This window comes from Lepus europaeus, chromosome 1 (assembly GCF_033115175.1).
Source record: "Lepus europaeus isolate LE1 chromosome 1, mLepTim1.pri, whole genome shotgun sequence".
In the NCBI taxonomy this organism is placed as follows: domain Eukaryota; kingdom Metazoa; phylum Chordata; class Mammalia; order Lagomorpha; family Leporidae; genus Lepus; species Lepus europaeus.
Genome location: NC_084827.1, coordinates 148789998 through 148816343, shown reverse-complemented (window position 1 = coordinate 148816343; position 26346 = coordinate 148789998). Strand labels below are relative to the sequence as shown.

Sequence of the window (26346 nt, the reverse complement as noted above, 5' to 3'; positions counted from 1 at the left end):
TCCTATACATTTAAATTCAAATATTCCTATATATTTAAAATTACTTCTAAATTACTTACAACCTATGAGCCAATCTAAATATTATGTAATTATTGTTATCATGCATTGTTTAGGGAATAGTGATAAGATGAAATACATCCATGTTAAGTACAGATGCAAATAGTTTTGATCCCTCATTGGTTGACTGCATGGATGTGGAACCCATTGTATAGAGAGGGCTGACTATCTCAGAGATATGTGAGTTTAGTTCCAGGTCATTACAGTAAAGCTACTATTGCAATAAAGTCAGACACACAAGTATTTTGTGATATAGTGTGTGTATATCATCCCTAAACCATTCAATGTTCAATAGCATTGTAGATAAAATGCCTTAATTAAAATTACTTTACTGCTAAAAAAAATGCTAACGATCATCTGAGCCTTCAGTTGAGCCCTAATCTCTTTGCTGGTGAGAGGTCTTGTTTCAGTGCTAATGGCTGCTGACTGATCAGGGTAGTGGCTGTGGAAGGTTGGAATTGCTGTGGCAAGTTCTTAAAACAAGGTAACAATCAAGTCACATTGATTGACAATTCATTTTATAAATTATTTCTCTGGAGCACATGATGTTGTTTGATAGCATTTTACCCACAGTAGAATTTCAAAATCAGAGCCATTCCTCTCACATTCTGCTGTTGCTTCAACAACTATGCATATGTAATACTTCAGACCCTTTCTCATTCAAACAATATTCACAGAATCTTCTCCAGGAGTAGGTACCATGTCAAGAAATCACTTTCTTTGCTCATCCATAAGAAGCAACTCCTCAATCATTTAAGTTTTATCCAGAGATACCACAATTCAAGCTCCACTTCTCATTCTCTTGCTGTTTCCACTACATTTGCAGTTTTTTCCTTCACTGAAGACTTGATATCAAAGTCATCTATGGGGACTGGAATTAATTTCTCCCAAACTCTTGTTGTTGATATTTGACCTCCTCCTATAAATCATGAATGTTCAAAATGTCAACCAGAGTGGGGTATCCTTCCTCAGGTCTACTGTAGAAAATGTATTTTTAAATAATATGACTTAAAATTCAAAAATACTTCTTGATCCATGAGCTGAAGAACAGATGTTGTGTTAAGGGGCATGAACAAAACATTAATTCCATTGTGCACTCTCATCCAAGGTCTCAGGTGACCAGGTGGATCGTCAATGATCAGTAATCTTTTGAAATGAAATTTATTTGGGCAGTCAATCTCAATGGTAGGCTTAAAATGTCCAGTAAACCATGTTGTTACCAGATGTGTTTTCATTCAAGCTTGCTGCTCCACTCATAGAGTCCAGACAGAGTAGCCTTAGCATAATCCTTAAAGGAACTAGGATTTTAGAAGCAGTAAGTTAGCTTGCTTTCAACTTTGAAGTCATAAAGTATATGATCCCTACAAGAGTCAGCCTATTCTTTTAAGCTTTGCAAGCCAGGCATTGACTTCTCTCTAGCTCTGAAAGTCTTAGATGGCATGTTCTTCCAACACAGGGCTGTTTCGTCTGCACAGAACACCAGTTGTTATCCTCAGCACAGTTATCTTCACCAATTATTATAGCCGCCCCTTCCCAATAACTTGCTGTAGCTTCTACATCGTCAGTTGCTGCTTCACCTTGTATTTTCATGATACAGACGTGGCTCCTTTCCTTAAACTTCATGAGGCAACCTCTGCTAAGCTGCAAACTTTCCTTGGCAGCTTCCTCAGTTCCCTGAGTCTCATAGAATTGAACTCTTAGGGTCTTGCTCTGGATTGGGCTTTGACTTAAGGGAATATTGTGGCTCGTTTGATCTTCTAGTCAGGCCAATAAAACTTCCTCCATATCAGCAATAAGGATTTTTGCTTTTTTGTTATTCTTATATTCACTGGAGTTGCAATTTTTCATGTTTAACAATATTGCAAGAAAGTTCAAAGATACTTTTATTAAATTGCGTTTATATAAAGTTTGTATGTAAGATATGCATCTGATATTATGAATCATGGATTACTTTAATACCATATTCTCAATCCCAGAGAGTTTTTGAGTTTCAACCAATGTAAGTAATAATAAATCTTAAATTCTACCATGAATTAATTCTGATTTCTTTATCTAAGGTAGTTTTATCTTGCAGTGTGAAAATTATTTCACTGTCTTGATTCTGCCCACTTTAAAATGTTTTGATGCATAATTGTACATATGTATGGTGTATGATACTCCAACACATGATCAAATTAGTAATTAGCACTTCCATTTCCTTAAACATGTATTATTTTTTGTGTTGGTGACCTTCAAACTCCTCTCTTCCAGTTTTTATAAACTGGACAATAAGTGATAGACTACAGTCACTCTCCCATGCTGCGCAGAACCAGAATTCATTTCTTCTCCTTTCTACCTGTACTTTCAAGCCTTTTCCTTGAACTCTTCCCCCTTCTCTCTGGTCGCCATACTTCCCACCCCCTAGTGACCACTCTTCTACTCCCTACTATGAAATCAACACTTTATGCTTCCACATATAAGTGAGGATATGTGGTATTTGTCTCTTGGTGCCTGACTTATTTCACTTAACATAATGTCCTCTAAGTTCCACCCATATTTTCACAAATGGCAGGCTTTAATTTTTTCAGTGTTTGAGTAATGTTTTATTTTGTTTGAATCTATACCATTTTTTATTCATTCATTCATCCCTAGATGGACACCTTGGTTGATTACATTTGTTGGCTTTTGGGAATATTGCTGCAACACATGTAGGAGTGCAGGTATCTCTTTGACATACTAATTTCATGTCATCTGGATATATACCCACAAAAGGATTAACTAGATAATATGGTAGGTCTATTTTTATTTTCTTGAGGAATATCCATACTATTTTCCATAGTAGCTGCATTACTGAAAGTATATATAAAAATCTCTCTTCTCTGCATCTTACTCAGCATTTGTTATTTTTCTCCCTTGTGATTATAATCATTGTAACTGGAGTGAGCTGATATCTCACTGTGGTTTGATTTGTATTTCCCTAATGACCAGTGGATTTTGCTCTGTTTCAGCACTGTCTTGTCAACTATATCCTAGCTTCATCATCTGAATTGTTTTTACTTAGATGCCTAGTGAGTGATGGTTGCCCATTCATACTCCTAAAGGAAATAGTCAGTGAAATGAGAGTAACAAGTAGTTTTAGTCATATATGCAATACATAGGGCTTTCCTGAACAAACGTCTATGAATTAGTATTTTCATTGAGAGATCATATTTTAATTAGCAAGCAGGAAGGCTGTCCACCTCCACCCTTCCTCTCAGTGCCAAAAGAAGAATATGCTATGTTAGGGCAGCTAAAGACTGGGTCATCTGATAATCTGATTCTATTCACTTCTCATTTCCCACTTTCTTCTACCTGTACTGCCTTTATTTATTTTTTCATTTTTTAAGGAATACAAATTTCATAAGTACAACTTTAGGAATGTAGTGATTCTTCCCAACATATCAGCCCTCCTACCCACACTCCCATGCCACCTCTTCCTCTCTCTCCTTTTGCCAGTCCCATTCTCCATTAAGATTCATTTTTCAATTAACTTTGTACAAAGAAGACCAACTCCATACTGAATAGATATTTCAACAATTTGCACACACACACACACAAACAGTTGGAGAACTAGTTTTACAGTTAACTCTCAATACAATCCATTGAGTTTTTACTATAAAATTGTTGTTTTTACATAATCTGGGGAAGAAAGACACAGAAGTACATTTAATTCACTTTTTGTGAACTGAGAGCTGATATGCCTTACTTATTAAGTGATAAAGAGTGGCAGAATTATAGTCAGTAAAACAGAACCATTATATATAACATTCCTGTACCTAAACTTGGTTCCTACCTTCATGTACAGTAATATTACATAAAAATAGGCATTACTGTATCAGTATATAACATTATCTATGCATATAATATTATGTCTTATTGAGTGACAAAGAGCAATAGAATTATAGTCAGTAAAACAGAACTATTATAATGTGTGTATATATATATATATATATATATATATATAATATTCCTGTACATAAAGGTGGTTCCTTTACATAAAGATGGGCACTATTATATCAGTGTAAAGTGTATAATAATACTATGGTAATATCTATGCAATGTCTCAATGAATAGAAAATAGATGAGAAACATTCTATCAAATCTTGAATTACACTGATTATTTTCTGTATAACAATCAAAAAGCTCCATGCCTAATATGTATGATCATAACCATTTTAAATGAGTTATTGGTCTGTAAATACACCTTGTAAAAAAAAAAACTCACTATAGAGTCACACTGATTAGGTATTTGTGAGGGTTACTCTCCACGTTGCTATCAAGAATCACTTCTGATCCCCCAGTGGCTCAGTGCACCGCATTCCTTCTGGCAGTCTACTAGGTTTGGTCACCAGGAAATTACCAACAGGATCAGAGAATAGAAACAGGGAGATTTGCGTATCTACAAGATTTGCTCCCTCTCTGCCAGCTCTAGCTTTAAAAGTGGCAATATCTGACAACCTCTCTCCTACACCTGCAGCTCTCCATTCTAGTGAGAATATTATACCCTTGCACCTTCCAGGTCTGCGCTCGTAAGGGTACCCCTGTCTTTTCAGAACTTGGGTGCTTCACATTCATACATGCACTCCTTACTAGATTCTCTTCAATCACCCTCTTATGTATGCCATATGTTTCTTGTTGGCACCCTGGCTCATATGGTATTCTTGATGAGCCAGGTGAGGGGAAAAATACTAAAACCAAATTCCACTTCCATCATGTGAAGGAATCATCAAACATCAACAATGTGCACTGACAAACTGTAAATGAGTTCTTATGAACCATATGCCAAATTAGGTGGTAACATACAAGTAAATAATGGAATTAAGTAATTTTTAAAAGGCGTCAAGACATTATCTTCATTCGAATCTCTAGAAGCAAGCACAAAGGCAGCATTTGAAACCTTTGCAACCATTACACTTTTCTAATTAACATCTCTGGCTACTGTTTGGCTTTGGTAAGCCATTTTACCTTTATCTCACAAGTCTGAAGAAAAGAAAAATAAGAACTTAATTTTAAGGTATAGAGGAATATATGGATGACCAGAGTCTAAATTTAGGAGAAAGAGAATAGGGTCTCATGTGTTGAAAGTTGAATATAGGAAGCAAGGAGAACAAAGAATCTGATTGAAACATCAGCCACGTAAGCACAAGGAAGTTTTATGTTTTTTCTGCCAAATGATCAATAATAAATAAACTGCCAAAATAACCACAATATATAGCACTTACATGTCACCTATTCTGTGGCAGGCACTATTGGAAGTGTTGTAAATTTACATACACATCTAAATACACTTGTTGCTCACAACAACCCAATTAGGTCATTACTAATATAACCTTTGTTTACAGATGAGAAATGAATGCTGTGAGGTTAAGATCACACAGCTTGCAAAGAGGAGACATATTTGACCCAGGAAGGATTGTTCAGAGCATGTGATCTTAATTTCTGTGCATTTCTGTGAACTAAATACATTAAAGTATATAATAGCTACCTGTCTCCCTTTCTTCTTCTTTTGGAAACAGTTTAGTACCTATTTGTCGCTTCAAATAGGTAATCCCTTCAAGATATTGGAGAGAAAATGAAATGAAATATTTTAAGACTGAAAAAGTTTTTTTTTTTTTGAGAATACACGAATTATGGAGAAGAATTTTGCCTAACCTGAGGTTGTAATGACCTCTTGTTTTAATGACAGAATATTATGTCAAGTTTGTGCCAACCATGAAACAAATGCTAAACATTACTTTTAAAAACAAGACAATAAGGCAGTCTAGGAAGATCTTTTAAATAAAATTAATTTTTAAATTTTTGAAGGTGATTATTGGTCAGGAAATGGGTAAAGATGCAATATTTATTCTCTAAACTCCTCACAGTAAGTCTGCAGAGATACTCCTTTTGAATCCATACCATAGTATAGAGGAGTTCATATATAGGACAATCATGTTTACATAATTCAGACATTCACCCGGAGAATGCTGCTTAGAGTCACACAAATAGAGGGACTAAAAATGAAATTTGATTAAACCTCTCTGTATTATGGACATATTAGGCTAGGTTTTAGCCTCAGGTTTGGAAGGAAAGATCACCCTTAGGATATCCAATCAGTAATTTATTTTGTGCTCCGTGATAAAAAGAGAAACAAGTGGGCCCCAGACATCTATTTTCTGTTTAGGCCCAAGTAGATCTTCTGAACACTGCCTCTACTGAACTCCCAGGGTAGATATCTGGTCTCCAAAATCACCATGTAGAATTCAGAACACATTCGACTGGAGTCTTTCCAGGGGAAGAGGGGGGAACAGAAGGTGGGTAGGTAAATATGCAACCATCAATCCATTAAATTCTTGTAGACCACATTTGGGCAGTAGAAGGCACTGTTGGTGATACTGGAAAGACTTGGGATCTTAGTTGTTTCTTTCTACTTAATGGGAGATAAAACTAACACTGTGACTGTAGAATCATGGATACACTAAAAACTTGAAGTTTTATTCTTTCCACATGTATCTCCATGAACTGAAAACATGAAATAAAGGTAGACAATGAACCAAGCTCTGAGGAGACACGGCTCATGACTAATGGCACACACAAGAAGCACTTGTGCACATCTGAATTAATCTACAAGGTAAGATCTTTTTCAACTGTAAGGATTTGTAATTGTATATCCAGTATTATTATAAACATGGAATCTTAACCAAGTTAAGACTCACCCAGTAATTTATTTTAAGTCAACCAGATTGCCAGCTGCTTGGGAATGGGTTCATGACTTGTGTTATTTTATATTCCTCGGGTAGCCTAGCATATGGTTTTCATCTACTGAGCCATCAATAAATAATTATTGATTAACTGAAGTCAGTGTCAGGCATGCTAGCATTTTTGCCAGCACTGACTCCAGGTACACTGTATGCACAGCTATACTCTTACGCCTGATGGTAAAAAAAGAGCAGATGCTAGCTGTGCAAATGCTGAACTCTCTGCCGAAAAGGCAGTTCACTGTAACACCAGACTCAAATCGCTGGGTCAAAGCACATTATTCCTGAACTGTGACTAAAATAAGAAGTTTGCCACATGCTTTCAGATCTCTGGGGTAAAAAGTCTATTAAAAAAAAGGTAGAATTTAATTGATCATAATTATATGGAACTAGATGACACAAGGCTACTCAGCCATCCAAGTTGCTACTATCCATGTCATTTTTTAGCATAAATAGTGCAAAAAATATAGAGAGACATCACTCTTTCCAACAGTTTCAAAAAATATGGAGATTGGAGTAATGGTTTATTCTAGTAGAGATTATCTTAAAAAAACCAGAAGTTAGTATAATTTTAAATTTGTTGACAAAAAGTCTACTTATTTTCTTGATAATGTCTGTTTCCATATATATGCATTAGTAACTGTAGCCAAGACTTCCATGTAAACAAAAGAAAATAAGATGTACCACATGAATTCCTTTCTTCTAATTTTACACACAGGAATAAAAACAGACCCAAATCTTTTCCATCTGTCAAGAAGATGGAGATTTTAACATAGATTCTTAAATTTACACAGAAGAGAAACAGAATTCATTCTGGGACTTTGAGATTACCTATATTTTCTGATATCTATAAAAATTTCCATATTAAGCTGTAGAATAAATGCAAGTAGCACCCTTCTTTGTATGTGCCATATGCTGAATGCATTGTTTCAAAGATAAAGTGACAAGGCGTGGTGGTGGTATCTTGAAGGTCCTCCCCTTTGATCTGGGGAACATTTAAAAAAGGGCAGACAGAAGAAATACAGTTCTGCCTATGGTACAATTGCTAAAGAAGGCTGTCACCTTTCCTTATCACTTTGGGATGTGAAGAGGAACACATCAAGTTGTTTCAGTCCTTCCTCCTTTCATTGGGCCAGATCAAGATCCTAGTAAAATTTCAAACAGGGTGTGGAAAAAAGGAAATAACAAAACGTGTATATATTGAGGCATAATTTATCACATGGCTTTATCAGATAAAGCAAATGAGAAAACCCTGAGCCAGTCATACAAGCGTGTCCAACTCTGAGTGACTTGTCCTTAAGATGGATCTTCTGTAAATAATTAAATTAGTGAATTTTTCTCCCTGCCCATCTGAGTGGAAAGAAAACACACACACACACACACACATTGATCCCAAAGGCTAAACCTTACATGCATATCATCAGTGAAAAAGAGGTTTCACCATATATTGAATTTTTAGACCACTGTGTTTAGAAACATGAAAGAAAATCAACATACTTACTACAAATAATTTGTTTTGGGAAGATTTAGAAACTTAAAAGAAAATATAATCTACTTATAGCCATAAAGATTTAAAAGTAACAAAATAAGTCATATCATTAACAATTTTTTGATTCAGATACGTAATTTAAAAGCATTTTGTAATAGAGCTGTTATCCTTCATTCAGCTGAACAGCAGCACTTCTTGTAGAAAACAGAGAGTGATTCTGTTTGGTTGTGTCTTGGCTTCCTCAGACTCAAACAGAACAGACTTGGGCACTGGCTCCAGCAAAGGAAGCTGAGGGTCGGAACAGTAGGTGGAAGGAAGGAGAGAGAGGAACAAGAGACTGTGGATGCCTGCACTGCTTTTGCCATTTTTCCCTCCCTTTCCTTCTTGTATTGAAAGGACAAACCACCAATCATTTTATCAGTGGCCCAGGGAACTACAAGAAGCTGAGTATGACAGCAGCAGTGAAAATTCTTTCACTGCTAAGGGACGAGGCCTCTGCAAACACGGCAGTGCTGGACTTACTATTAAAAGCAATCTGCAAAAGAGGCTTAAAAACCCAGGGGTCTAATATCAAGTGAACAGTAGGAAAGGTGACCTTTCATTCCGTTTGTTTATTAGAGGATCTGCAGGCTCCGTCTCAGTGTGGGTCCAGCATCAGCAAGAGGCCAAAGGGGAGACAGTGAACTCTGTGTTTTTTTAGAGGTCACATAATCAACTTAGAAAACACAGCTAGAAAAGAAGAAAAATGAAAGCTTGGTTTTTAAGAATATTTTTACATTTTTTTTGGTGAAATGGTGAAATGTAAACTAAATGCAATAAGTTTATTTCAGTAATTGTCCATTATAGGGCAACCAATGTAGTATATGCACTATATTTAATCATTAGATATTTCACATATTTTTAAAAGAAATAAGATAACTAAAGTAGATAAAAGGAAATTGAGCAAAACTAAAATATAAGGGATATAAAGATATAAAATATATAAGATATACAACTGGATATAAAACAGAAAAATAAAAGTTCTAAGATAGCAATAATTTTAATTTTTTGAAGTGTGACATTCTGTAATTTATTATGTAATTTATTTTGCGTATCACCTTATTTTTATAAAATGGTATGAGCTGATCACTTGTTTATGAAGCCTGTATCTATCTACCTACCTATCTGTATCTACATCTATCATTCATCTTCCAGAGAAGGCAATGCAAATATATTGAAAATTGAACATTTTGAAATTCACTTAATACCAAAAAATGTTACCCCTGTGTTATAATTATCTTTTCATATTTGTTAGTAGCTCCTTGTCATTAAGTTTTGACTTTATTCTTTCACTTTACTAATACCCCTGGCCCTTTTCCAAGGTATTAAAAATGTTAAATATTCAATGAATAATCTGACCTTTCTCCCTAAAGCAGTGTTTCTCCTACTCTGAAAAGAAAAACTAAAATAAACACCAAAATATCAACAGCAAAAGAAGAATGGTGTCCAAAATACTTGAGAAACACTGTCACCTCCTTAGTTCTGATTTAGTTACCATAGTACCAGAAGCATGCACACACTTTGTTGACTACATAGCTTGACTGATTGATGATCGCCTAGCAAGGTTACCATAGCTAATTACAACATCATTCATCTAAGCCTACATGGGAAAAAAATATACCAGGCTCCCGGGCAAGAAAAAGGAAAGAATGAAAAGCTATTCTATAGCTGCTAGCTTTTGAATTATCAGCTTTAAGGGGAAACAAACAGGATGAAACTCAGTGACCAAGTTATGACTTATGGATTCATTCACGCATCGGGCTTCAGTTCGCTGGTAATATTAAGTCCGAGTTGCACTGCCTACAGCAGAGAGCTTCCAGCTACAATGCTCACACGCTGTGTAGTCAGAATTCAAAGCCTGCATCAGAAGCACACCCCAAACCTGAGCTTTATTTCTGCTATGTGTGTGGTGTGAGTGTGTTTGTCTAGGATCAGATGCCAATACTTAAACTCACATTATGGGCACAGCAGCTACTTACACACTGAAGTCTAATTAAAGGAATAAACTTCCTCCTTCTTTATGTTTCCCTCAAGATCCATGCCATAAAGGGATTTGGTTTCGTTAAGAATTGAGAAAAATGTTCCCATATGTTTCCTTTATGAGTGAACTCTTCAGAATCAGAAAATGGTCACAATTTCCAACAATAATCTATGACTACACAATATTTCCAGAAAACTACTGAAAATAAAGAGAGGAGCACTTTGTTTTGAAAATAATTATATTATAACAAACATACAATCATAATTTCCATTTTGGGTTTGAAGAAGCACAAACACACATGGAAACAATAAAGCATCTGAGGCACCTTTAGCTTTTAAGTCTCAGAAAGCAAGAATCACTTTCAAACAGAAAGTAGCTCATCTTCAAAGTTAGTGCACCAAGGAGAATAAAGCTAATACCATTTCAACTCCAAACTTTAATCAGATTGCTTTAGAGCTGGGTTACATAGATCACAAGAGAGGCCACAGCCAAATTTCATGTACTTTTTTAAATCCTGAAACACTATTTAAATTACATTGCTAAATAATTACAACTAAAGAAATATTGTCTCTTGGTAGTTTGAACCCAAAATAGCAAATTTCAATCAAGAAGTACGAAGGAAAACATCAAAAAGAACCAAGTAAAACTACTAATTAACTAGGGGCATCGGAAGGAATAGACACAGGAGCATCAAGTGAGAGTGAAATTTTGCTTGGTGTTAATAAGAATATTCCCAGGATGATCATGGTCCATTGGAGCAAGGGAGTCTTGTTTTATAGAAGGGGAGACGATGGTCCAGGGAGATAAGATTGTGATGCATCACAAGTGACTTGCAGGTCCCCAGTTTGATTTTCACTTCTGTAGAACCCTGAATGTGTCCTGACTTGGTTTGTATCCAAGAGTTTGGTTCTGGTAGAAAAAGGTTAAATGACTTGCCTGAAGCCAGTTCCAAATCACTGATTCCCAAGGTTCTGCCACCTTGGACTATCATATATAATGCCTTTTGGAGAACAGCAGAAGGTGAGTTGCCATTGGTCATAACAGCAATAGGGACCAGTCAGGGGAAAGGCGAAAGGACTCTTATTCTTCCAAACTTCAAAACAGTTGTTCTCACTAATTTGTCTCAGGGTCTTATGTATAGATGCTTGAAATGTTAAAAGGGTCTATTAGTCACCACCTTATAGGAAGACAATAACCTAGGGATCCCGTTAGCATATTGCCTTTGGTACAATTTTACCCTGAAATACACACACAGATACACACACACAGGATGAGAAGACAAGAGCAAATTTACTTCTGAGACAGGATTTAAAAATTTTCTCCACCTTGATTTTCTGGTCTTTCCCTCATTAGGTTTTGGCTTACCGCTAGTCACAGTACCTATTTATTAATTTATATCCTATCTCAATTCTAAAAGAATATGAGATGCTATTTTATCAGATATTATATTTAAAAGACATAGATAATTGGAAATTACAATTGATCTAAAATTTGTCATGCAACTGAAAGAGCAGTGTACTAGACACTGAGATATATACTTTCCAATACCAGTTCTTTATCCAACTAGTTACTCAACATAAGAACACACGCTGCCTCTAAAGTTTCCTTTGCTTCTTTGATCAACAATACCAGTTGCCTACACAACTTCTAATGACACAAATTCTATGGAACTGTGTATTTCTAGACCAGCATTTCACAAAATTTGTTGAGGAGTGTGCAGTTCCTTTGAGTGAGGTGGGCCTCTTTGCTGCAGGACTTCTAAGCAGCATTGTGATTCTGTCCATCGCCCATTCAAATGGGTTTCTGCACTACTTCCTCCCTGCAAGCACAGTGAATCCTATTCATTCAGAGGTGGATCCTGCACAAATCAGAATGACATCTAGAGCTGTAGTACTCAATAAAGATTATTTACTAATTAACTAGAATCAAATGCCCATTGCAACCTTGATACATGTCCATAGGAACCATATTGTTCCACAGAGAATGCTTAGAAGATTCTTGAGTGATTTTAAGGTCCAAATGGATTCTAGGAATATTACTTTTCACCCAGTGGCATTGGCCACAATGTCACTTCTTTTAATAAAACTGGGTTAGCAATATCCAGATTCTATGTAACAGACACTAGCTAAATACAGAAAACTAGAATCTTAAAAGTGTTAGAATGGTTTGCTAGTTACTAGGGCTGAGTTAAGATTCAGTCATTTAGAATTATGTTAGAAAATTCATTAGAAGGCAAAGGATAGAAAATCACTAAGATAAATGAAGGTGGAGCTATGTGGTTTCTTGCTTGATTTAAAAATCCTCAGCCCAGTGTTGCGGTGCAGCAGGTAAAGCTGCCTCCTGCAACACTGGCATCCTGTACAGGTGCTGGTTTGAGTCCTGGCTGCTCTACTTCTGATGCAGCTCCCGGCCGAGGGCCTGGAAAAGCAGGCAGGGGAGGATGGCCTAAGTGCTTTGGCCCCTGCACTCTTGTGGGAAACCCAGTTGAAGTTCCCGGCTTCAGAGCAGTCCCACTCCAGACACTGCAGCCATTTGGGGAATGAACCAGCATATAGAAGATGCACCTATCTGTAAACTCTGCCTTTCAAGTAAGTAAATGGGTCTTTAAAAAAAGGAAAAATAAATAAAAATATTCTTACAAATGAAAACCATAGCTTATAGGCTGTGAGGCTTGGAATCCCTTTTTATCAGTAGATGTTTTCTGCTATTCATCCTTGTAACACTTCTGTGTTGAACAAAGAATTAAGGCATATATTTATTATACACTTACTGTGTGTCTTAATGATTTGGGTAAGTCTTCTCAAATGAGAACATATTTAATCTTGGGCTTAAAAGGTGTGTATGGGTTCTCTAGGGTAGAAAACAGGAAAAGGAGTAAGCCAGGTAAAGTCAATAATGCCTACCAAGGTACAGAGATTTGAAAGAAAGTCAATCTGGTTCACAGTGGCTGCAAGTTGAGGTGACTATGGAAGAATGATCAGCAATAGAGGCAGGCAGAGAAGAAACAGCTAAACCTTAGACAGCCTGTGATTAAGAAACACTTATGTGCTTTCATCTTGGAAGACAAAGAATGGGAACGGATGACCTCTGTATGTGTTATAGGAAAAGGCTGTCACTGGATTTCAGCAGAATATTTTTGATGGTTATATTATGTTGCAAAAAAGAGAAATAAAAGTTATGCTTCACAATAAGTATATTTAGATTTCAGATAGCAGTAAAACAGATACATTTTTGGAGGTCAACATGACCTAATTTCAAAGCTTTCTTGATTCCTTGTATTTTTTGTATATAATTTGGTTAAAAAAAAAGTTTGTGAGCAAGTAATGGCTAAATCCTACATTTTATTGAATAGGTCATAAGGGTGAGAAAACCAGTGAGAAGTAAGTCCTGCTTCTGATGTATCAGCCAGAATGAATAAGCCCTTTGGGAGGTAGACACAGTTCCAATGGCCTAAGGAAACTGAGCAGGGAACAGCAACGAAGTGCTGGGATCAGTGGCTGGCATTTTGTCAGCACCCTGTTATAATGACTGCTGGGACTCAGGAACTCACCCACCAACGATAGCCCCCTCCTGTTCTTCATCTAAACAGGATCTCAGGGTGGGTACCAGGTCCCGATGGGCCAATGAACATCACGTGTACTGCCAACCATATCCCTCCATCCTGAGACAGCAGCCTATGACCACATCCTGCCTCAAGGCCATCAACAGGAAAACAGAATGGGCAGAGACCGCAGCTGGCTGTGCTGCTTCCTTCATTTAAGTTCTCTATCTGGAAAGCCTTATAAATATGTTTCCCTTGCTTTTTAAGTTCCAGAAATGAAAAGTACTCAATCTTCTAGAACGATGAAGGTGGACAACAGATCATTGCTTTTCCCCTCATTTATCCCTGCCCAAACTCTTCCAGCTAATTCAGGGGAACCATCTGCATCAGCTTGCTAACGAGCTTGGACATAGTTCTCAGGGCAATGGGGAACCGTTGGAGGTGGTTAAGCTGGGGGTGTTGTAATCATATTTGTGATTTAGCAAGGCAACTCTGGCACCAGCAGGGCTTGGAGAAAGCCAGGCACAGCTAAGGAATCAGTCTGAGGCCTCTTGCATTGGTCTAATTAATGATGAAGCTCTAGCCTGATGTACCAAGCCATGCATGAGGACACTGATGAACTGACAGAAGTGGGAGCGGTGGAAGAAAGAGGAAGAAATGCAGATGATGCCAAGGTTTCAGGCAGAATGGCTGGCTGGAAGGCAACATTTACCACCCAAAGTGAATTTTAGCTAATCTCACCATTTAATCTGTATTTGTCAATGAAATGGGATTTGTGAGCCAAGGAGTAGAGTGCTTCCAGGGTTTTGGTATATTCTCACAATGTAAATCCCAGAAAGGTCAGATAAATTTGCCACTTTATGGATACAGTATTAGAGGTAGCACAGTGAAAACAGTCCCTGACACTGGAGCCAGGAAGGGTTCAAGTTCCTAATCCTCTCTGCACCTACTCTTCATCTCCTCAAAGAGGGAAATAATAAAACCCAACTAATTAGCACTTAAGAGGTTTAAATGAGTTATGAGTAAAGGATTTAGCTTGCTCAATGCACTGCCTGAACTATGTGTCTGGCATGGAGCACTCATTTAATCAATATGGCTTTCTATCTGGGTCTTAAAAAACAAACAAAAAACAACACAGCACTGAAGAAATAGAAAGTCCAGTTTCAAAGAAGGAAACCCTTAGCTTACTTTTCCTCTTGCATTCAGCATGATGATGTACAATAGAAAAAGTCATGGAAATGCTGAAGAAAAAATATACTTTTTTCCTTGAGGAAGCTCATAACAGAAAGGTGAAAACAGATTTCCAGGCATAGAAGTACCCTGAGCGTAAGCGTTTGGAAGACCACAGCGCTTGCTTATAAATAGAATATTAAAACAACCAAGAGCAATTTTCTCCCTTCGTCTTCCCTTATTGCCTAATTTTCCTCTCATACCATTTGCATAATGGATAAAAAGGCATCCATTATGCAAATGAACGATGGGGCTGTAAGGTTGCTGAAGCCACAAGCCTGACTCCAGATGATGAGAAGCTGCCACAAAGCCATCCAACATCCACGATCCCGCAGACGGCTTCACTAGTCTGGCCTCCAAAAGAAACAGCAGAACCACAAAGACCAGAGGTCATTCACGTCTTTTTGGTTTATTTTAAAGGGGGCTACAGATGTGTCTCAGAAAATCAGGATAAAATATGGATATTCAGCATGGAAGTATGCAAGAGCACTTTGCAGTATATGTTTTATTTTAAATGAGGCAAATGAGTGCTACGTGCAATTTTTATAGTTTTAAGCATATGCTTTGCTTTAAAAAACTTGCTTTGTAACACGGGGGAAAACCCCTCTTCTAGCTTGTGAATTAACCTGTATTAGGTACTTTGAGCAGTCTCAAAATGTTGTGCACACATCCAGTGAGAATTAAAAAAAAATTCTTTAAGCATCAAAATATTTGTATACTTTGAAAAAATTCACGCTGTTGGACTGACCTAACTTTATCTCTAAGCAGTATCACCAAAACTGACCTGTTATTTCTCTCAGTAAATTGACTGAAACTTAGGAAGAATGTTTATTTTCTCTTTCTACAAACGCCTTCAAAGCAAATATAATGAAAAGGGATTCTGAATAAAATCACAGGGTGAATTGTTCTTGTTTGAATAAACAGCAGGAAAGAATGTCAAAACGAACTTCAAAATATTTCCCCCAAACTCTGTGATACATATCAGGAAACAGAAAGAATGATTAAGAAGAGACAATGACCTTTATTTCTATTCTGAATTCCTTGTAACTCTTAGCTTCTTCCAAATGACTTTCTTCAGGTACTTCTTTTTCTCCAAGCAATCCTCCGGGGATACAGGCAAGCCTGTCATTTACAACCTGCCTCCCACTAGTTACTTCAAGGGCACACAATTCAGTTCCACCATCAGTCCAACAAAAACTGCACCCACCTACCGGAGCATCGGCAGCTGCAAAGAAGTAAGTCAAGAAAGAAAGAAAACTAGAGAAAAGACAGACCACAAATTTTCTTAAAGACAAATATTAACTGGAAAGCAATGATGCTACACAGTCAACATAATGATGGATTTTCAAGTAGCTGGAAGGGCGAGCAGGAATGAACACCTACCTAATCTCAGAGCAGAAGGGGTTACTTCAATCTCCCCGCCAATTGGTCTGAATGCAGCCAGTTGGGCAGCCACTTCTGTCTCAAATGCATCTGGGCTTTGTGGATCTCCAGGGTTTCCGCTGGGGCTCTCGATCTTGTGGAGCGGTTCTCGTTCGTCAAACACGGCAATCAGCTACAAACAAGGCCAAACAACACTAATTACTTTGTAGGACACGTGTATCGCACGGAGGCTAGCTAGCCGATTGAGATCTTTATGTGGTTGTAAAGAAAATAACTCCCTGAAGCTGAAACTTGTATGTTATTGTATCACAACTCTCAGTTCTTCAATAATACTATGTTGATATGCACAATGGCCAGGAAATAATGAATGGTTTGCTCCTTTGTTTACTTTGTCTATTCCTGAAATAGCTAATTTTGGTGAACTCTCTTTAAAGGAATCACATGCCTGGAAGGACTTCATTCCCTCTGTAAGAGCTTTCTCTAAAATGGAAGTTGAAATCCAAAATGTAAACGGTAGACATATGTGGTATAAGTGGACATTTTAGCCTGAGAGAGCTAAAACACACTGCAAAATCTTGAGCTATATTCGTCCCAGACACATTCACACATTCACACGTGCACACACACACAGAGTGTGGGTCTACTTACACACATATGTGTTTGTGTCGCATACATACATATCTCATTTTTGTGCACGCCTTCTCTTTCATTTTGTTATTTTCCTTCATGATGAATACCATGCTGACTGGTTTATGTTCAATGAATGCTAAATCCAGTGAAACAAAGCATCAGCACTTTTATCCTAATTATTCCCATACTCATCTCAATTTTATTTCATATGAGATTTATTCTATCATTAATATAAAAACTTCAACTGTACATTTCCAAATCATTTTTTTTTTCAATAAAACAAGGGAGAAATGTAAAACAAAAAGGCAAGAAGTGGTGCAGACCCTAGTGAGGATGGCTCCAGTGAAAATGCCTTTGTGGCCAGCAGACAGCACCATCACAGAGAAACTTCATAGGAGGAAAGTCCAAATGTGCCTGCGGAGGCAGCTCAGGGGTGCCACTCTTCAGTCCAATAAAGAGCAGAGTGTGTAAACTTGAAAACTACTAGTAAATCTTCAGTTTTCATTCATTAAGTAAAACAAGCCTAGTTAGGATTCAAATCTTTACCCAGGAAAGGCACTCTAAGTCCCATTCATAGGGGAACCTTGTTGGCGATAGGATTAATAACACAAGTGCAGGGTTAACCAATCAAAACATCATAAATTCCAAGTTCAGCCTTTCGAAAGAAATGAATACAATTAGGGATATGCAAATTGGCTATTCAAAAATAATTTTCATAATTGACTACTCATTTCCAGTATGGAGAATTCTTTAATTGGAAAATCCAACAATCCTCTCACCACAGCAAAGAAATGCTACTCCCAAGGCATTATTTTTAATTCTTGAAATTGAGCACATGCATTTTCTATTTTTAATTGGAAGCACTGATGAACTGATTTGAAATAGACTTAAATGGATTAATAAAGAAAGATTATTCTAGTATAAAAATAATCAGTAGAGCTGTATCTTTCTAATCATCTGGCCAGAGAGAAAACTTTAACACTTTAAATCCTGAAAAGGAAAATAAAATGCATTTTTAAAACATAGTAGAAATGATATTTTCTTCACCATTTCTATGCCTTAGTTACATTTTTGCACACTGGTGAATTCTAACTGTTATCAGTAATGCTCATTTTAATGCATCAATTAGTCAATGATATTAAATTGATACTATGAACAGTTCTGTGTAAGTTAGGAATATCTTAGTTTCCTCCAACAACATTTGAAAATCTGAGTCTAACCTAAGTGGTTTAAATATGGAGGGAAACAGAAAAAAGGAGTATCAGTTAAAGTTATAATGCAGATGCTTAAAATTGATAACTCATAAATCATTACCTATACTCTTTCTTCTGAAGACACTTTACTTTGCCATATGTTCTTTTCACACCAGAACATGGCCTTTGCAGTCACAGTATTATTCCTATTTATCTAATGGGAGAGCATAGTAGTTTGGCAATTTTGTTTCCTAAGGCCACAAACTAAATTTCAGCTGGTAACAGAATCTTCTTAATTTCCAACCAAGGGATTCAGACCACACTGCCAAACATTTTCCAAAAGGGAACACTGTTAAAAGGGAGGTGACACTGTCAACTATTTGTAGTTTGTTCATGAGGGTATGCTGTTCCCTAGAGAATATGAATCCCACATTTTGGAGATACAGGCGATATGTGATTCTTCTTGTGGATGATAATAGCGAGAACTGAATACTTTCCAAGTCTCATAATCTCCTTGATTAATTAATTGCCTATTTCATCTGCCAATCTCATGATGGGACAAGAATTATCTCAGCAGGGCCCAGTCTGGGTGACTGTATAAAGCAAAGTCTCTCCTCTTGGGAAGAAGATGACCAACTTGTGAATCAGTGGTGCCCAGACAAAGCCACTGGCCCCGTGGGTGCTGACTGATAGGAGTGATGTTCTCCATCTGGTCTTCACCTCCATGTGTGCAATATACTCAGATTTACACTAGTTTCAACATTGATAATCCATTTAAACTGCATGCTGCAGGTCCCTGTTAGCTAGATTATTTGATTCATATGAACACCTCCATCATGGGGAGCAGAACTCCTTGAAGGCAGTGCTATGGAGACAATTAGTAAACAGACCGCTGCTCTGGCTCCTCACCAGAAGGCATGCTGGCTTCCCTCATCCAGTGCATGGAAACAGCCTCTTCCTTCTGCTTTGAAGCCCATTCAAAGTTACCTTTCCCACAGAGAGGAGCTATATATGAAAGAAGGAAATTCATTTTAAAACTTTCTTAAAATTTTATTTATTTGTATATTTGTAATGGAGAGAGGGAGAGTAAAACGAGGAAAGGGGGAGGGTACTGTCTGCTGGTTTATCCCTCAAATGCCCACATCATCCAAAGCTGGGGTAGGCAGAAGCCAGGAGCCCAGAACCCAAACCAGGTCTCCCACAGGTATGTCAGGGACCCAACTATTTCAGCCACCACTACTACCTCTCGGTACACATTCACAAGAAGCTGTTATGAGCAGAGGTGGCACTCAGACCCAAGCACTCCAGTATAGAGAACATGGGAATCCCAAATGGCAATGTAAACTGTGCCCCAAATGCCTGCTTTATTTAAAAAAAATTTTTTTAAACCACATTTGTGTTAAGGTTTTACCTAGAGTAAACTGCTGTGGTTTGTGGAAGAATCTTCACTATTGCCTTAGGGGCTACAGTCACCTACACTCTATGAAAAAATGTGAACAGGCAATATTGACTTGGATGCCTTCCTCTTTTGCTGCTCTGTGTATGGTCTGCACCTTCTGCTCTCCTGTGGTGTCCATGTTCTCTTGTCGCCCAATACAGCACTGCTGTTTCCCAGACACCAACATCCAAAATGATCTGTTCACACAGCCTTTACTTAAAATCAAGTCTTCTGTTCCCACAGTCCCCTGTCAGAATTTAGGCATCTGTTCTCCAGAAACAGATCAGTTTATAAATGCTTAATTCTTCCAAACAAAAATAAAAACACCTTTACAGGACCCACTTTCTCCTACAAGTTATACCCCAGTTCATGCCTTCCCTCGAAAGCAAAAATTAAGAATTGTTTATAGCAGTCCTCAATCTTCACCCTCCCATTCTTTCCTGAAACCACTCTAGTCAAGTTCTCATCCCTATGCTCCAACAAAGCTGCTCTTAATGAGACTAAAGCAATTTCCAGGGCAAGTGTGTTGTGGCATAACAGGCTAAACTGCTACTTAAGATGTCCACATCCCATTGGGCCTTTCAGTTCAATTCCCTACTCCTTTTATAATCCAGATTCCTACTAATGCACTCTGGTGGCTTTGTCTGCCACCCACATGGGAAACTTGTTGGCCTGTGAGTATTTGCATAGTGAACCAACAAAGGGAACATTTCTCTCTCTCTCTCTCTCTCTCTCTCTCTCTCCCTTCCCCCTTCCCTCACTCTCAAGCTCTCACTATGCCTTTCAAGTAGTTGGAAATAAACAAACATTTAAAGATAAATCTCCAGATTGTAAAATCCAAGGGAGTGCATTTGCATTGGTTTTAGCACATGGATGACTACTGCTCCTCCTCACCTAGCCTTCTTGCCTCACAGGATGTCACACTTTTCCCTTTAATTATCGGGCTCTCAATTAAGTTTTCTTTAGCCTATTGCTCTTCATCTCACAGATTTCACCTCCAAAAATGTTAAAGAGCTTCTGTCTAAATGTGTTTAGTGATCTCATCTGTCTAATGGCTTAGATAGTACTACGTGCTGATAAATCTCGAATTTAAATCTGCAACCTGGACCTTCTTCCTGAACTCTAGGATCAGAAAGTCAATCCCCTAACCTGTCAAAAACTGAACAAAATGATCCTTCAAACCTCACTTCATAGTCTATCATGTCCCAGTGAGTAGTAACACATCCGTTCAGATTACTTAGGCCAAAAGCCTGATAGTAAAACCTCGTCCCTCCCTCCTCTCTTTACTCCTTTCTCAGTATTTTATAAACCTCACTCATATTCAAATTCTCAACACATCTCACAAAATAACCAGCTTTAGACCAATCTCACCATCTCTGCTGTTATGACTTTGCACCCAGCTGCCTTAGTGTCCCCCTTCCACAGCCTCCTGACTAGCTTCCTCGTTACTGTCTAGGCTGCTGTTCCTCACCAAGGAATGCTCAGTGTGGCAGCCACAGTGATCTTGGTAAAACATAAGTCAGATCCCATCTCTCCTCTGATGCCACCCCTGTAAGACCTTCAACTTCACTTGGAGAAAAGCCCACCCAAGGCCAGGTCATTGCTCCTGCATGGTGTGTCTGCCTTCATGTTCTGATTACCCCTTGCCTTGTTGAGGGCTCTGTTCAGCTGCTCCATCATCTTCTCACCCGCCTTGTGTTCCTGAGTTTGTTCTGTCTTCCAGAAACAGTCATCCACCAGAGAGATACTTGCTTGGCATCGCCCTTCTGATCGTTACTCAAACACCACACTGGCCACGTTAAATTCCAAATCCCCACCTCTCTCTGTATTTTCCTCCTTTATTTTTAAAATTCTTTTTGTCTACACTGATGATTGCTGTATCCATGCTGGCCAAAAAAGTGCATGTGACATAATAGGTGCTCAGTATATATCTGATTAAAAACAGTAAGTGAAACACAAGCCAAAATAGCTAATAAAAACTAAAACAGCAAGAAAAATATCTAGATTTTTCAAAGTTTTTTAGAATAAACACTCAAAGTAAAATTTTAAAAATGTCTATAAATGACCACTATTCACTTTTTTTTTAAACTTTTATTTAATGAATATAAATTTCCAAAGTACAGCTTATGGATTACAATGCCCCCCCCCATAACTTCTCTCCCACCCGCAACCCTCCCCTTTCCCGCTCCCTCTCCCCTTCCATTCACATCAAGATTCATTTTCAATTATCTTAATATATACTAAACTGATCTTCTGTATATAAAGTAAAGATTTCAAAAGTTTGCACCCATATAGAAACACAAAGTGAAAAATACTGTTTGAGTACTAGTTATAGCATTAAATCACAATGTACAGCACATTAAGGACAGAGATCCTACATGAGGAATAAGTGCACAGTGACTCCTGTTGTTGACTTAACAAATTGACACTCTTGTTTATGGCATAAGTAATCACCCTAGGCTCTTGACATGAGTTGCCAAAGCTATGGAAGCCTTTTGAGTTCGCTGACTCTGATCTTAGACAAGGTCATAGTCAAAGTGGAAGTTCTCTCCTCCCTTCAGAGAAAGGCACCTCCTTCTTTGATGGCCTGTTCTTTCTACTGGGATCTCATTTGAGGAGATCTTTCACTTAGGGTTGTTTTTTTTTTTTGTTTGTTTTGTTTTTGTTTTTTTTGCCAGAGTGTCTTGGCTTTCCATGCCTGAAATGCTCTCACGGGCTTTTCAGCCAGGTCCGAATGCCTTACGGGCTGATTCTGAGGCCAGAGTGTTGTTTAGGACATCTGCCATTCTATGAGTCTGCTGTGTCTCCCGCTTCCCATGTTGGATCGTTCTCTCCCTTTTTGATTCTATCAGTTAGTATTTTCAGTCACTAGTCTTGTTTATGTGATCCCTTTGACTCTTAGACCTATCATTATGATCAATTGTGAACAGAAATTGATTAAATGGACTAGTGAGATGGCATTGGTACATGCCACCTTGATGGGATTGAATTGGATTCCCCTGGTATGTTTCTAACTCTACCATTTGGGGCAAGTCAACTTGAGCATGTCCCAAATTGTACATCTCTTCCCTCTCTTATTCCCACTCTTATATTTAACAGGGATCACTTTTCAGTTAAGTTTCAACACTTAAGAATAACTGTGTATTAATTACAGAATTTAACCAATAGTATTAAGTAGAACAGACAAAAAAAATACTAAGAGGGATAAAGTATTAAGTTGTTCATCAACAGTCAGGGCAAGGGCTGATCAAGTCACCGTTTCTCATAGTGACCATTTCACTTTAACAGGTTTCCTTTTTGGTGCACAATTAGTTGTCACCGATCAGGGAAAACATATGATATTTGTCCCTTTGGGACTGGCTTAATTCACCCAGCATAATGTTTTCCAGATTCCTCCATTTTGTTGCAAATGACCGGATTTCATTGTTTTTGACTGCTGTATAGTATTCTGTAGAGTACATATCCCCTAATTTCTTTATCCAGTCTACTGTTGATGGGCATTTGGGTTGATTCCAGGTCTTAGCTATTGTGAATTGAGCAGCAATAAACATTAAGGTGCAGACTGCTTTTTTGTTTGCCAATTTAATTTCCTTTGGGTAAATTCCAAGGAGTGGGATGGCTGGATTGAATGGTAGGGTTATATTCAAGTTTCTGAGGAATCTCCAGACTGACTTCCATAGTGGCTTAACCAGTTTGCATTCCCACCAAGAGTGGGTTAGTGTCCCTTTTTTCCCACATCCTTGCCAGCATCTATTGTTGGTAGATTTCTGAATGTGAGCCATTCTCACCGGGGTGAGGTGAAACCTCATTGTGGTTTTGATTTGCATTTCCCTGATGGCTAGTGATCTTGAACATTTTTTCATGTGCCTGTTGGCCATTTGGATTTCCTCTTTCGAAAAATGTCTGTTGAGGTCCTTGGCCCATCTCTTAAGTGGGTTGTTTGTTTTGTTGCTGTGGAGTTTCTTGATCTCTTTGTAGATTCTGGTTATTAATCCTTTATCTGTAGCATAGTTTGCAAATATTTTTTTCCCATTCTGTCAGTTGCCTCTTCACTCTCCTGTTTCTTTTGCAGTACAGAAACTTCTCAATTTGATGCAATCCCAATAGTTAATTTTGGCTTTGACTGCCTGCACCTCCAGGGTCTTTTCCAGGAAGTCTTTGCCGGTGCCAATATCTTGCAGGGTTTCTCCAATGCTCTCTAATAATTTGATGGTGTCAGGTCGTAGATTTAGGTCTTTAATCCATGTTGAGTGGATTTTTGTGTAAGGTGTAAGGTAGGGGTCTTGCTTCAAGCTTCTGCACGTGGAGATCCAGTTTTCCCAGCACCATTTATTGAATAGACTGTCCTTGTTCCAGGGAATGATTTTAGATCCTTTTAAATATAAGTTGGCTGTAGACGTTTGGGTTGATTTCTGGTGTTTCTATTCTGTTCCATTGGTCTGTCCATCTGTTTCTGTACCAGTACCATGCTGTTTTGATTACAACTGCCCTGGAGTATGTCCTGAAATCTGGTATTGTGATGCCTCTGGCTTTGTTTTTGTTGTACAAAATTGCTTTTGCTATTTGAGGTCTCCTGCATCTCCATATGAATTTCAGCATCATTTCTTCCAGATCTGAGAATAATGTATTTGGTATCAATTGGTATTGCATTGAATCTACAAATTGCTTTTGGGAGAATGGACATTTTGATGATGTTGATTCTTCCAATCCATGAGCATGGAAGATTTCTCCATTTTTTGTTACCCTCTTCTATTTCTTTAAGATTTTGTAATTCTCATCGTAGAGATCTTTAACATCCTTGGTTAAGTTTATTCCAAGGTATTTGATTGTTTTTGTAGCTATTGTGAATGGGATTGATCTTAGAAGTTCTTTCTCAACCATGGCATTGCCTGTGTATACAAAGGCTGTTGATTTTTGTTCATTGATTTTATATACTGCTACTTTGCCAAACTCTTCTGCGTTCCAATAGTCTCTTAGTAGAGTTCTTTGAATCCCCTAAATAAAGAATCATGTCGTCTGCAAAGAGGGATAGTTTGACTTCTTCCTTCCCAATTTGTATCCCTTTAATTTCTTTTTCTTGCCTGATGGCTCTGGCTAAAACCTCCAGAACTATATTGAATAGCAGTGGTGAGAGTGGGCATCCCTGTCTAGTACCAGATCTCAGTGGAAATGCTTCCAACTTTTCCCCATTCAATAGGATGGTGGCCATGGGTTTTTCATAAATTGCTCTATTATATTGAGGAATATTCCTTCTATACCCAATTTGCTTAGGGTTTTCATCATGAAAGGGTGTTGAATTTTATTGAATGCTTTCTCTGCATCTATTGAGATAATAATATGATTTTTATTCTGCAGTTTGTTAATGTGGTGTATCACATTGATTGATTTTCAGCAGAATGACGGTGGAAATTAGCAACTCAGGAATCCCTAGAGAGTATGCAAACACATGGAGACTGAACAATATGCTCCTGAATGAACAATGGGTCATAGAAGAAATCAAAAGAGAAATCAAAAACTTTCTGGAAGTAAATGAGGATAACAACACAACATATCAAAACTTATGGGATACAGCAAAAGCAGTGTTGAGAGGGAAGTTTATAGCAATAGGTGCCTACATCAAGAAATTGGAAAGGCACCAAATAAATGAGCTTTCAACGCATCTCAAGTACCTAGAAAAACTGCAGCAAACCAGACCCAAATCTAGTAGGAGAAGAGAAATAATTAAAATCATAGAAGAAATCAACAGGATTGAATCCAAAAAACATTACAAAAAATAAGCCAAACGAAGAGCTGGTTTTTTGAAAAAATGAGTAAAATTGACACACCATTGGCTCAACTAACTAAAAAAAAGAAAAGACCCAAATCAATAAAATCAGAGATGAAAAAGGAAATGTAGCAAGACACCACAGAAATAAAAAGAATCATCAGAAATTACTACAAAGAGTTGTATGTCAGCAAACAGGGAAATCTATCAGAAATGGATAGATTCCTGGACACATGCAATCTACCTAAATTGAGCCAGGAAGACATAGAAAACCTAAACAGACCCATAACTGACACAGAAATTGAAACAGTAATAAAGGCCCTCCCAACAAAGAAAAGCCCAGGACCAGATGGATTCACTGCTGAATTCTACCAGACATTTAGAGAAGAACTACTCCAATTCTTCTCAAACTATTCAGAACAATCAAAAAAGAGGGAATTCTCCCAAATTCTTTCTATGAAGCCAGCATCACCTTAATTCCTAAGCCAGAGAAAGATGCAGCATTGAAAGAGAATTACACACCAATATCCCTGATGAACATAGACACAAAAATCCTCAATAAAATTCTCGCCAATAGAATACAACAACACATCAGAAAAATCATCCACCCAGACCAAGTGGGATTTATCCCTGGTATGCAGGGATGGTTCAATGTTCACAAATCAATCAATGTGATACACTATTCACCTTTAAGGTGCTCAAGTTCCCATGATGGTCATTATTGTTGCTTTTGCATTTTAAATGATGATGGAGAAATTTCTCACTTCATACTCAACACTGGGGAAGGTGCTTCTGCTACATTTAACTCCCAAAGTGGATATTCTGTGTCTTCTCTTTCCTTTTCAG

At 37.8% G+C, this 26346-nt stretch overlaps 1 protein-coding gene across 1 annotated transcript in view; it reads right to left on the bottom strand.

Annotated features, from left to right (window-relative positions):
• Positions 1–26346, bottom strand: part of PARD3B (par-3 family cell polarity regulator beta) — a 1146588-nt gene that overhangs the window by 664277 nt on the left and 455965 nt on the right. The window contains exon 3 of the mRNA XM_062190191.1: positions 16476–16647. Within this exon, the coding sequence (XP_062046175.1) occupies positions 16476–16647 (172 nt within the window). The remainder of the gene's footprint in view (positions 1–16475; positions 16648–26346) is intronic.